At 34.4% G+C, this 14,492-nt stretch overlaps 1 protein-coding gene across 4 annotated transcripts in view; it reads right to left on the bottom strand.

The window, feature by feature from the left end:
- The window catches only part of FSTL5 (follistatin like 5), a 930,680-nt gene that overhangs the window by 456,877 nt on the left and 459,311 nt on the right, over positions 1–14,492 (bottom strand). For all 4 annotated transcript variants that reach the window (XM_027567276.1, XM_027567275.1, XM_027567274.1 and 1 more), the window contains exon 5: positions 6,089–6,285. In XM_027567276.1, the coding sequence (XP_027423077.1) occupies positions 6,089–6,285 (197 nt within the window). The remainder of the gene's footprint in view (positions 1–6,088; positions 6,286–14,492) is intronic.

Genomic DNA, 14,492 nt, shown 5'->3' on the forward strand with positions numbered 1-14,492 from the left:
TAAAGAACTGATTCATTGGAAGGGACCCTGATTCTGGGAATGATTGAAGGTGGGAGGAGAAGGGGACGACAGAGGATGAGATGGTTGGATGACATCATGGATTGAATGGACATGAGTTTGAGTAAGCTCCAGGAGTTTGTGGGACAGGGAGGCCTGGCGTGCTGCAGTCCATGGGGTCGCAAAGAGTCAGACATTACTGAGCGACTGAACTGAACTGAACATTAAACTGGCTACTGGTCAAGACCATTCAGTTCTACAGCCTCACTCTGAATAGGATCCAGGCAATTTAGCACAGATTCAAGAAAGATATTAGGGCAGCTCAGAACAAAATAAACTAAAAGTGCTCATTTGTTTTTAGTCACTAAATCGTGTCCAGCTCTTTTGTGACCTCAAGGATTATAGCCCACCAGATTTCTCTGTCCATGAAATTTCACAGCCAAGAATACTGGAGTGGGTTGCCATTACATTCTCCAAGTGATCTTCCCAACCCCGGAGTCAAACCCATGTCCCCTCCATTGGCAGGCAGATTCTTTACCACTGAGCCACTGGAGAATCCCCAAATGCCCATTTACCTGTTGTTAATAAAGGGAGATGATACTTTTAAAGCAAAAGTTCTCAAAAAAAACACTTCAAATGTGATTGACATATTACCTTTGTCATACAGTAATTAAGGCACATATATGGGAGAGAAGACAGTGATACTCTGTTCTATTTCTCTAAAAAAGCAAATTTGATCAAAACCCCAATCTCCCCTATCATCCAACCCCACATACTTTGGGGAGACAAAAGTCCTCGTCATGGGGTGTAAGTAGATCTGATACACACTAGAGGAAAGAAAGAGAGATGAGAGTTCACCTCTCTCTGAGGGGTATATCAAAACAAGGCAGAAGACTGAGCATAGGATTTCATGCAGCTGGGCTCAGGGACAGAAATTTATTTCCCCAGAGGAAAGAATGTGCTAGATATTGGTTTTTGATGTTGGCATTGTTATATTCTATAACTTGCCATTAGCTTTTGTTTTGTTTTGTTTTGTTTTTTCCTTAAAGAGGCAGATAGATGTTGGCAACTACTGATTGTGATGTCTTTGGTTATACACATTTAGGGGGATAATCTAAATAAAACCACCATGTTGTTTGACATGATAAGAAATTTGAAGCCTCAGGGAAAGTTAAATAATTGAAACCGAGAAACAGACTTGGGTCCTGCATCTGTGGTGTAGGGAATATAAGGCATGCTCTGGACAGAGCACAAGGAAAGGAAAAGTGTACAAAGTGCTTCTTCTAAACTGGATCTCAATAGGCAATTTTTGTAATATGTGGAATAATCTCATCTTCTACCACCCTTACACATCTTCAGTCATTCAACAAACATACATTGTTTTTTGCAAATGGATTGTGTGTGTGTGTGTTTAGCTCAAAGAGAAGTGCAAAGGAGCTGACAGACATCTAGATTGTAGTAATGTAATAGTATTAATAGTATTATTACAATTGCTACTACTATTATGATTAGTTACTATACTAACTGAGGATCTACATATTTTTAAAATATTTAAATTGCACAATATAGTCAAGTAAAGCATATTATTTATTTAATAACATAGCTATGGGTGCCTTACTGAAAATGTTGCTGTCAATTATTTCTTATAACTTGCTATTATGGGCAAGAAAAAATTGCACAAAATATATATTTTGTAGTTTGACAAATAGAGATATTTTGCTATAACATGTACCAGCATCTTGAAATATATATTTGATATTTATTTTAAGTTTAGGTCAATTTAACATTATATCTGTAAAGATGGGACACTATATACTCTGGGGAAAATGCTCAATATCACAGTGGTTGCAGAATGATGACATGTACTTGTCTCTAGACTAGCCCACAGGATTTAACAACATTCATGCTAGCTACATGAGACAAGTATGTGAGTACCTCAAATGAGATGAGCAGAATAAAATATATAAAATAAGATAAATGAAATTTATTTAAAAAATACTGCAATTCATTTTTTCCCAATTTCTTGGAATAACCAAATTATTTTCATTCTCTTTTAAGAAACATTTTTCATTGTAAAAGTTGGCATTAAAATGTTTGTATATTTAATAATGTGGATATAGATTTCTGAGTTATGATGGCTGATTTGTTCTCACCTATCAAGCAATTGTAAACATTAAAAATGCACAGGATGACCTGGATAGAAATATTGATCAACTGTTCATCCACTAACACAAGCATGTGTGCCCTCTTTATTTCCATTATCATACCATATCCACAGGAAAGTTGGATTTGAAATATAATTATAACTAATAATTTTATCATGTTGTTTATATTGTGTGAGTTATGTTTCTTAGAAGGCTACATTTCCAAAATAATATTAATATCACATCCAATTTACATATTGTGTCTTATTATCTTTCCCAATATGTAGACAAGGCAATTGGGACACAGAGAGCTTAAATCACTTGCCAAAACCTGCACGGTGTCAAGTAGAGGAGATGAAATTTCATCCCAAATTCTATAATTAAAGTTCTTAATCACTACACTATGATCATAAAAATGATACTTTTTAAAAGAAATCCTAGGACTTCATCAGTACAGGCCATGCACTCCTTGCTACTTAAAATATCTTCCTATGATCTTTTAAATGCATATCCCATCATAACATTTACTGACTTCTGTTATTACCTGTTTTAACTCTTCCAGACCTTCAATTGTTAAGGACAAATCTATCCATGTTCTCGCATCAATTTTTATCAACTTCATAAAACATGATTCTTTTGAAAGTATCGTTTCAATTTTGATAAATTTAAATTTATAGTTGGATATTTTCAATATACAAAAACCAGACTCAGATACTAAGTATGTGGTAACAGGTATTCATGTCAAGCTAGAGTGGTGAAGGGTTGGATCAAATGAGATCTAGGTCTATACCTTGTCATCTGACACTAGCAAGTATTTTCTTATTATTACAAGTTGCTGTGATTTTATGGGTCTTACCCCCTTCAGCTAATGTTTTTTATTATCTTCTCTCAAATGGAAAGTACTTTCATTTCTAATTTCCTGCAAGAGAAGCTTTGTGGTGGTGGAAGTCACTCAGTCATGTCTGACTCTTTGAGACCCCATGGGACAATAGCCTGCCAGGTGCCTCTGACCATGGGATTTCCCAGTCAACAATACTGGAGTGGGTTGCCATTTTCTTCTCCAGGAGATCTTCCCGACTCAGGGATTGAACCTGGGCCTCCTGCATTGCAGACAGATTCTTTACCATCTGAGCCACCAGGGAAAACCAAGAGAAGCTTTGGAATATATATATATTCATTATTTGGAGTAAGAACAGAACATGTGCAGCAAGCATTAATGCTGCAATTATAAAACCTCAAAGTCAAATCATGTTATTTAATTTTTACTTGCAGTGTCTTAGAGTTATAAATTATATTTCTATTAAACATAGTTTGTAAATTATTAACAGAACCATTAAGATCCTTTCCCTTTTACTGCTTTAATTTAAATCTTTTTGAAACTTGCTATTAAATGATGATGTTCCATGTTTCCAAGTTGATTTTTAAAGTCATGTATATCATTGACTTTCATAGTATAATACTTGGAATACAATTTTTTCTAAAGCACCTGTAACCTAAAGAGACAAGTCAAAAACAGTATTTGTGTTGTTACTAGCTAGAAATGTGTTATATCCTTTTCACAGTGGCTGTTAGTTGCTGATGAATGAGATGATACCATTTCCACTCTATAAAGCTGAAGGAAGGACTGACATATGTGGGATGTGTGCAGAGGAGTCAGTAAATATTACCTTCCCAGATCCTTCTTTGTGTGTACCTCATGTTTGACTAATGTATAAGTGGGATTCTAACGATCATTTCTGCATGGTAAGTTTCAGATGAATTTGGAGGGCACTTTTCAGATGTAAATTAAGTCTGAATCAAATAATAACAATAACAAAAAACTAAACTCTGTACCAGATGACTTTATTATGGATTGATATATGCCCTCCCCAAAGATGTGTTAAAACCTTAACCTGAGGACATCAGAATGTAAACCTTTTTTTTTTGGAAATAGAGTAATTTCCATGTATTTAGATGATGTTAGATGAAGTCCTGCTGGAGCAGGGAGGACCCTTAACCCAACGTGATTGGTATCCTTTGAAGAAGAGACAAGATGATGTGAAGACAGTACACAGAGAGTAGCTATGTGACTCTAGAGGCAGAGACTTGAGTGATACACTACAAGCCAAGGAATACCTGGTGCTACCTGAAGCCGAAGAAGGGAAGAAAAGACTCCTCCAAGAAGCTTCTAAGGGGGTTGGCCTTGCCAATACCTCAGTCTCAGATACTGAGCCTCCAGAACTGAGAGAGAGGTTGTCTGAGCCACAAAGTTTGCTGAACTTTGTTACTGCTACTCTAGGAAATTAATATAAACTTGGATGTAGTAGAAACTTAAAACAACTACAAGTGAGTACTTTCAATACTATTTTCCAGTGATGATCAGTTTTTCCATTTGGACTCAGATGTGGATCTTGTAATAGCTAGATTTGGTCAAATTATGTGTCATATCCAACCAGTGGTTACAGTAGTGCATGCATGTTAATAGAGAGTAAAAATATTAAAAATAAAAAAGTAAGGCTCAAAATCAAAAACACTATATTTGAATATGTCAGGCACACAAAGATCAAGGTGACATGCTTTAGTTATAGTTCATTTAATTGAATTGCCTAGTCATCTCTGATTATTACCAGAAATTTAAAATTGTAAAGAATTTCATTCATGAAAAATTAATTATGAGTTATATACCAACATAGATATCTGAATTAAAAGTTTACTAACTTTACCCTAAAATTTCAGAGTTTCATTCATTGAATTCCAGTGCCTAGAACTTATAACTGTTCTATAAATATAAGTTGGATTAAAGAAGATAGTGAAAATGATATTTTAACTAACTTAAATAGACAAGTCAATTGGCTCAGAAGGTCACTTTGATAATGACATCTCTAAGTTACACTATCCCAAAGCTTGAATGCTTGCAAAGTAAAACTGATATTCCACATTGTTGATTTTTTACAAATAAGCCATTAAATTAACTATGAAATATGAATGGCATGATGTTGTGGAAATAGACAATTGGATTTTTTAAAATTATTTTCACTGTTAAGCACAGAAGCAAAATCTACCTAAGATCAACTGTAGGAATTATCAGGCAGTCAGCAGCATTCCTCAGAGCTAGTACCAATTTCCTAGTCATCCTGGATTGGCTTCTCTCCCTTTCTCCCTAAAAACCTGTATGTATATTTACAGCAAAATCTTATGTTCCTTATTTTACATTTCGACCACTATCAACAACCAGTTTAGGTTCTTAAATGTGGGTATTTCACTTTCTTTCAGAGTAGTTTATCAATCTCAGTAATACACACATAAAAATATTTCCATTTTTTCACACATATAATTGATCACATAAAAAATTTTGTGTATTAAAATATTCACTTAACATTTTATGTATGTATCTTTTTGGGGACAATTTTCAAAGACATGAAGTTTAATAATATAGACATAATATTAAAACTAGATTTAATATAGTTGATCTTTGATTATTGAAAAAGTACTAAATAGATCAATAATTTAGTACTTTCTTAAATCACTTATTTACATTATGTTATAGTATTCAACTGCTTTTCAATAATGTCCTTGAATACTAGATAAGCAAGCTTCCATAAGAAAATTAAGAAAATTACAAAAGCTCCAGAACATGTCTGGTATTATTTTATAAATTCTATAAGATAGAGAACTGGCAGTTCCTTTTGGCATTTAAGGTATAGAAACCTGTCAAAAGTAGATGCCTCTTTTAAATTGTGTAACATCATATAAGGATCTTGTATGATGTTACTTGAAATTAACAAATTACATTTGTTACTAGAAATTCATACTGCTGATAAGCAGTCAAATATTTCTCTTAAAACATTTTATGCCTACAGTCAAACAATATGAATTAAATATAGTTTTATCAATATAGTAAAAACTCACACAAATGTAAATATATTGAATAAATATACTTGAATAAGCTTGTTAATCATTAATCATACCTGGATTAGTTCATTAATATCTACAAGTCCATTACTGTCGGCATCAAAATATTTAAACATTTGATCCACCAGCAACTTCTTCCGAAATACGTCATCACCATTAGGGTTTTCATTGTCTTGTGTAATGTATTTTTGTTTTTGTAAATCTAAAAGCATACTTTTCATCTTGCTGTATTCAATGGCCTTGCAGTTATCTCCTGTAACAAAAGAACTAAGTTATTTTCAAAGCAATATTATTAAAAGGGAATCATTTATCTTATTAATGCTCAAAGTTGATACCTAGCAGATAACATATTTTGTATATAATATTTATGCTTCTACTTTGCATACTACACAAGGAGAAAAGAATGGGCCATTAACATGAGAGGATAAAAATTTTAATTGTTATCAAATCTAAAAACACAATATGTACTATGTGTTTTCTCAAGGCCAAAGTCATCGGTTCTACAACGGACACAGAAAAAAGATAACTTCAATTGGCTACAAGGCTTAAATACATCATCTTAGTTTAACTCCTCATTATACATGATTATAGTGATAGTTTCAGAGATTTTGAACATGAAGTTTAAGGAGAGGAAATGACTTACCCAAGCGTAAACTTAGACTGTGTTGAATTTTGAATTTAAACTCATGTATGTCTAGTTCCAAACTAGTATAGCAAGTTTCTGATTGGAAGTGCATCTTCTTTTACATTTAGATTTATTTTGAAGAATTTTGTGTGTATGTACTTAAAATTTTTAAAAAATTTTTAATCATGCTAAACTCATATTTGCTTTCTTCGGAAAGTCTATTTTTCTGATATTTATCTACTCTCCTTTAAGAGCACTTGGTGAATAATATCTATGTTTGAATTTTTTATCTTGAAGTTTTAACCTTGCAAATATCATTTCCACAGCTAAAGTAGGAGCTTATTGAAGTGATAATGCATTACAGAATTCAATATCTTCCATAAAATAGCCCAAATACTAGGGACTTCACATTCAATGAAAGCAGTTGTTGGCGTATATCTTCAAAAATAACTTCAATTACTCTATCTTGGCTTCCCAGGTGATGTTAGTGGTGAAGAACCTGCCTACCAATGCTGGAGACATAAGAGACACAAGTTTGATCCCTTCAGCAGGAAGATCCCATGGTTGGAAAAGCCTGGCAGGCCATGGTCCATAGGGTTGCAAAGAGTTGAACACGACTGCAGTGACAGCACTCACGCACACACTCTACTCTCTTGACATAATTATTTCACAAGAATTTTTCTTACAAAAATATGCATGCTTATGTCTTCATAAATAACACATTGAAATGAATGTATATTGATAATAAATGTGATATAAAATGTTAACATATAGTCTATAAATACAGTCTATAAAATGCAGTATATAATGTAATTTATAAATGAAAAAGCAGGTATTATTATATTAGCTAAGAACTTTTACAATATATCTTTAAAGAAAAAAAGGCCTAACTTTATAATTGTGCTTCATTTTGACAATTAGGCTGTGGCAGAATCTACAATTTTAAAGATTTCTAAAGATTTAAAAATATATATCTGAGAAGCAGGGGATTGAAAAATAATATTTGAATTCTCATTCTCTTCCCAGACAAGATGGAAAACAATCTTTTAGAGAGATGAGATCTTATCTTTCAAAGACTTTGAAATGACTTCTGTTATTCAGCAAATTTAGTGTTTAACAACCCTGTCAATAACTTCTTTTCTACAGCAAGATATAAACTCTGTGCCACAGATTAAGTCAATTTTGCATCATTCTAGTCTCAGTAAAGAATAATAATTATAATAGTTTTCATAAAAACACAGAAATCACTGACAAGAGAGAAAAGTAATCAAGTACAGAGGGACAGGTAGCAATTTTGGTGTCTGTGAAAGCTGCCTAAGAGGGGCCTTCAAATATACGTGCCTGTGTGTGTCAGGAAGAGAGAGAAACTGATCAAAGAAGGGCAAAGGAGAATAAACCATTCCAAAGCCCTCCCTGGATTTCTGTATTTGACCATGGGCTTTCCTATCATTTCATTTGACTGATGGGAAGAGGGATGGAGTTTGCGGGAGCTCCCCTGGGTCCATTGTTATAAGCAGATGAGAACATGGGAAATAGAATTTAAATGCTGAACACTTTTTAGTTAATATTTGAAATTTGGGGTTTTGTTGTTGTTGTTTAGTTGCTATTGAGGAGATACAATTTGGGGTTGTTACATTCTAATTTTGACCAAATCAAGGAATACAGTCATCATGTTCTTCATGAATGCTTTCATTTCCCAAATTGTAAATACCCTAGTAAAACCAGGGATTGTTTGCTGACAATTCAAAGCTAACAAAAATAAAAGCATTACAATTAAGGCATTCATATTCCACTGAAATGTACAATGGAAAATAAAAGTGTTAGTCGCTCAGTCATGTCCAACTCTTTGTGACCCCATGGACTGTAGCCCACTGGGCTCCTCATCCATAGGATTCTCCAGGCAAAAATACTGGAGTGGGTTGTAATTCCCTTCTCTAGGGGATCTTCCCAAACTAGGTATCAAACCTGCATCTCCTGCATGTACAATAAACAACCATAAAATTACAGTAAATTTTGTAGAATTTAGATATTTTAAGTAACCTCTATCACAGGTCTTTGTTAGTAATAGAAACATCTATTATGAATAATAGATTACTTGTAATGCAGACTTTCTATGTGCCAGGAACTTTATATATATGTAATCATTTAACTCTCATAACAATCCAACATGAAGGACCTTATAATTACCATGATTTTACAGATGAAGAAAAATTAAAACACAGAATGATTAAGTAACTTGTTCAAAGTTACAAAGCTAGAGAGGAACTCAGTGACTTTTACACCCAGGCAATACCTAATATCTTTTCTAGCCTTTATTCTCTACTTTTTTCATCTTCAGAACTGAGTTTTAAAATGAACTTATACATGGTTTCAGCAAATTTGTCAAAGGATTATTTGAAAAATGAATGGCAAATATAAAATAAACTTCAGGCAAAATTACTGCTGAAATTATAGGTAGAGAAAAAAAGAACTTTCAAAGGGAGAGAGAGAAAAAAAAAGGAGTACCATAGAAATAGCAGGAAAACTATAGGAAAATACTGAAGAAGAAGAAAAAGGGAAAAGAACTTTTCAAGAAAGAGGATGTGATGAAATGCTAAATGTTTCAGAGTTTAAAAAAAAAAAGAAAGAAAGAAAACATTCCCATTAGATTACTTAACTTGGAGATAGCTTGTAACTTTAAAGGAACATTTTAATGAATAAGTGAAAACTTCCTATTATAATGGGCTAAAATGAGTAAAAGCAAAATAATGATTTGAAAATATTAAATGTTTGTTTTTAGTCACCCAGTCGTGTCCAACTCTTTACGACCTCCTGGACTGCAGGAAGCCAGACCTCCCAGTTTCTCACTATCTCCAAAGTTTGCCAAGTTCATGTTCATTGCATTGGCAATGCTATCCAGCCATGTCATCCTCTAACACCCTCTTTTCCTTCTGCCCTGAACCTTTCCCAGTATCAGGGACTTTTGGTATTAAATCTTCATCACTTTTTTAATGAGTATCAATGTGAAAAAAAGAAGTAGCATTAGTAATGAAACACAAGTTATTTAGAAACAAACATCAATGTATATTAGTATATCATGGCCTCATTCAAGAATAACTTCAGGAAGAAAGCTAGCTCGTTGATTTGTTTGTTTTGGTGAGTCCTTCCTCAATACTTAATCAACCAGTGGTGTTTTGTTGGTATAGTGAAGGAAAAGAAATGCTCTTCTGGAGTTACTTTCTGCTGCCAGAGACCAGTAAGAGCTCTCCTCTGCTGTCCCTGTTCTAGACACTAAGGACAAGATGAATGAGGTCCCCAGCTGGTGGTGCCTAAACACCACCTTCCTTCCAGTGAACGCAGTGATGCCAGGGCTGTGCTGACTCGGGACTGAATCATTCTAGGGCAGTCATTCTTTGCCCTGTGGGGCAAAGAAGGAGGTGGAATCTCTGACTTCCCCCCCCCCTTTTTTCTCATTTAAACAATAGATTCATAATTTTACTCCAACTAAATTATTTTGTGAACAAAAACATGATTGATAACACCACGTGCCCCAAACATGCATATTAATCCTATATTATCATTATGTTCACAACTTCTCACATGCTTTGATGTTTTGTAAGTTAAGTTTTATTGGAGTGTAGTTGATTTACAATGTCGTGTTATTAATAGCATCTGCTGTAAAGCAAAACAAATCAATTTTATGTATACATATATCCCCTCTTTTTTTATATTATTTTCCCATGTAAGTCATTACTGAGTATTGAATAGAGTTTCCTATACTGTAAATAGGTCCTAATTGGTTATCTATTATATAAATAGTAGTGTGTATATGTCAATCCCAATCTCACAATTTATCCTCCCCCCCCCACACTTTCCCCTTGGTAACCATAAGTTTTTTTTTTTTTTTCCTACATCTGTGACTCTATGCTTTATAAATAGGTTCATTTATGCCATTTATTTTAGATTCTATATATAAGCTATATTACATGATATTTGTCTTTCTCTCTCTGACTCTTTCACTTTCAAATGGGTTCACCTGGGTATTGGCAGTGCTTCTCCATGTCCCTATGGAACCAAGGATAGCTATATATTATATATCTGATAGTACAGCCATCAGTTTTGAGTACATGATAACTGCTCAAAATTATAGATTCTACCAATTATGCTTAATGCTAGTTTTTCAAAAGTTGTAATTTGTTCTTAACTCTTTGAAGTTACCCTTTATCCTTCCTTACCATCTATTAGAAAAACATACTAATTACTTTCAACACAAAAATATTGAAATCTAAGTATATAATAATATTGCTTGCCTCTTTTTAGCATTTCTAGTTTGAACTTGATTAATTTAATTCTAATAAAAGCTGAAATCTTAGAAGTTAAATAAGAAGATATTAAATATTTTATTATAGTATCAATTCTACTCATGTATTAGATTGCATACTGAAATTGTATTTTTCTCAATCTATTAAATAATTGCTAATAGAAACTTTTAAAGCTTTTTAATATGTAAACATATTTAAATTTTTACAAAATATTTCTCAGAAAAGTACTTTGCATTTATGACATAAGGAAAGTATCAAAACTTTAGTATGGTCATTTAATATGAATCTGTGAATCAAATTCAACATGGAAAACTATTATATGAATTGTAAATTGTTAACTGTGTGTTTGATGGAATTAAAATTATCTTGGTTAAAAGTAGTCTGAACGAAATAAAAAAACAAAACAAAACCAAAAAACAACCTTTAACCTAAATGGAGCTTCTATAAAATGTGGAAAAATAAGGGTGTAAATTGTTTTGTATCACATAAACTTTACTGCAATGTTCTTATCTAAAATGTTTATAGTTACACATAAGATTAATATAAAACTACTATGCTTCAAATGCTAATCTAAATCTGGAAATTTACTAATGCAAATATACATATATATACCACTTCACAACTTTGTACCTTTAAAGGGTCGTGATTTTCTCATAGAGAAGGAATTAAAAAAAAAATCTACTTTCTTTTTCAGAGCAGTTTTATATTCAAGGAAAAGTTGAGCAGAGAGTACAGATTTTTCCGTATACCCTCTGGTCTTTCACATGTGCAGACTGTCACTATCAACAGTCCCACAGCAGGGGGGAAATGATGACAATACAGTGATGTATCTTTAACCCCAAAAAGTCTATAGTTTATCTTAGAGTTCATTAAATACATAGGGTACTTGGTGTTGTATATTCCATGGGTTTTGACAAATGTATAATGACATGTGTGCATATACATCAAACAGAATAGTTTCACCGCCTTAAAGAGCATCTGTGCTCTGCCTGTCCATCTCTCCATCTTCCTTAACCTCTGACAAACACTGACCTTTTTAACTGTTTCAAAACTTCTGCCTTTTTCAGACTGTCATATAGTTGGAATCATACATAACCCTAACCCTGGCCCAGTTCAATATGTAGCCTTCTCAGACTGGCTTCTGAGAAGCAAATATATTTAAGGTTCCTCTGTCATGACTTGTTAGCTTTTTTTTTTTTTTTTTTTTAATTGCTGAATACACTGTCTGGAGGTACCACACTATATTTATTCCTTTACCTACTGAAGGACATCTTGTTACTTTCAAGTTTTGGTAATTTTGAATAAAACTGTTGTAAACATCCCTGTCTCTATTCTTTTCCATTCTGTTGTTTTCCTCTATTTCTTTGCATTGATGGCTGAGGAAGGCTTTCTTATCTCTTCTTGCTATTCTTTGGAACTCTGAATTAAGATGCTTATATCTTTCCTTTTCTCCTTTGCATTTCGCTTCTCTTCTTTTCACAGCTATTTGTAAGCCCTCCCCAGACAGCCATTTTGTTTTTTTGCATTTCTTTTCTACGGGGATGATCTTGATCCCTGTCTCCTGTACAGTGTCATGAACCTCCATTCATAGTTCATCAGGCACTCTATCTATCAGATCTAGTCCCTTAAATCTATTTCTCACTTCCACTGTATAATCATAAGGAATTTGATTTAGGTCATACCTGAATGGTCTAATGGTTTTCCCTACTTTCTTCAATTTAAGTCTGAATTTTGCAATAAGGAGTTCATGATCTGAATCACAGTCTGCTCCTGGTCTTGTTTTTGCTGACTGTATAGAGCTTCTCCATATTTCAAATCCTGGAAGATGATGCTGTGAAAGTGCTACACTCAATATGCCAGCAAACTTGGAAAACTCAGCAGTGGCCACAGGACTGGAATAGGTCAGTTTTCATTCCAATCCCAAAGAAAGGCAATGCCAAAGAATGCTCAAACTACCACACAATTGCACTCATCTCACACGCTAGTAAAGTAATGCTCAAAATTCTCCAAGCCAGGCTTCAGCAATATGTGAACCGTGAACTTCCTGATGTTCAAGCTGGTTTTAGAAAAGGCAGAGGAACCAGAGATCTAATTGCCAACATCTGCTGGATCATCAAAAAAGCAAGACAGTTCCAGAAAAACATCTATTTCTGCTTTATTGACTATGCCAAAGCCTTTGACTGTGTGGGTCACAATAAACTGTGGAAAACACTTCAAGAGATGGGAATACCAGACCACCTGACCTGCCTCTTGAGAAACGTATATGCAGGTCAGGAAGCAACAGTTAGAACTGGACATGGAACAACAGACTGGTTCCAAATAAGAAAAAGAGTATGTCAAGGCTGTATATTGTCACCCTGATTATTTAACTTCTATGCAGAGTACTTCATGAGAAACGCTGGGCTGGAAGAAGCACAAGCTGGAATCAAGATTTCCAGGAGAAATATCAATAACTTCAGATATGCAGATGACACCACTCTTATGGCAGAAAGTGAAGAGGAACTAAAGAGCCTCTTGATGAAAGTGAAAGTGGAGAGTGCAAAAGTTGGCTTAAAGCTCAACATTCAGAAAACGAAGATCATGGCATCTGGTCCTATCACTTCATGGCAAATAGATGGGTAACAGTGGAAACGGTGTCAGACTTTATTTTTCTGGGCTCCAAAATCACTGCAGATGGTGATTGCAGCCATGAAATTAAAAGATGCTTACTCCTTGGAAGGAAAGTTATGACCAACTTAGATAGCATATTGAAAAGCAGAGATATTACTTTGCCAACAAAAGTCCATCTAGTCAAGACTATGGTTTTTCCAGTGGTCATGAGTGGATGTGAGAGTTGGACTATGAAGAAAGCTGAGCGCCAAAGAATTGATGCTTTTGAACTGTGGTGTTGGAGAAGACTCTTGAGAGTCCCTTGGACGGCAAGGAGATCCAACCAGTCCATTCTGAAGGAGATCAGCCCTGGATTTCTTTGGAAGGAATGATGCTAAAGCTGAAACTCCAGTACTTTGGCCACCTCATGCAAAGAATTGAGTCATTGGAAAAGACTCTGATGCTGGGAGGGATTGGGAGCAGGAGGAGAAGGGGATGACAGAGGATGAGATGGCTGGATGGCATCACTGACTCGATGGACATGAGTTTGAGTGAACTCCGGGAGTTGGTGATGGACAGGGAGGCCTGGCGTGCTGCTATTCATGGGGTCACAAAGAGTCGGATAGGACTGAGTGACTGAACTGAACTGAACTGAAACATCCCTGTCTAGGTATCTGGGTAGAGTTAAGTTTTCAGATCCTTAAGTTAGATCCTAGGGAGCATGATTACTGAACTGAATGTAAGATTTTGATTAGTTTGTTTTGAAAGAAAAAAAAAGAAAAAAGAAAGAAAAGAAAATTGCCACATTTTTTTTTTTCCAGAGTAGCTTATACCATTTTGCATTCTCATCAGCAATGCATGAGAGCTCCTTTTGCTTCACACCTCCACCAGCAGTTGGTGCTATCTGTGTTTTGGACTTCATTCTGATAGGAGTGTAGTTGCATC

This window comes from Bos indicus x Bos taurus, chromosome 17 (genome assembly GCF_003369695.1).
Source record: "Bos indicus x Bos taurus breed Angus x Brahman F1 hybrid chromosome 17, Bos_hybrid_MaternalHap_v2.0, whole genome shotgun sequence".
NCBI classification, from domain to species: Eukaryota; Metazoa; Chordata; class Mammalia; order Artiodactyla; family Bovidae; genus Bos; species Bos indicus x Bos taurus.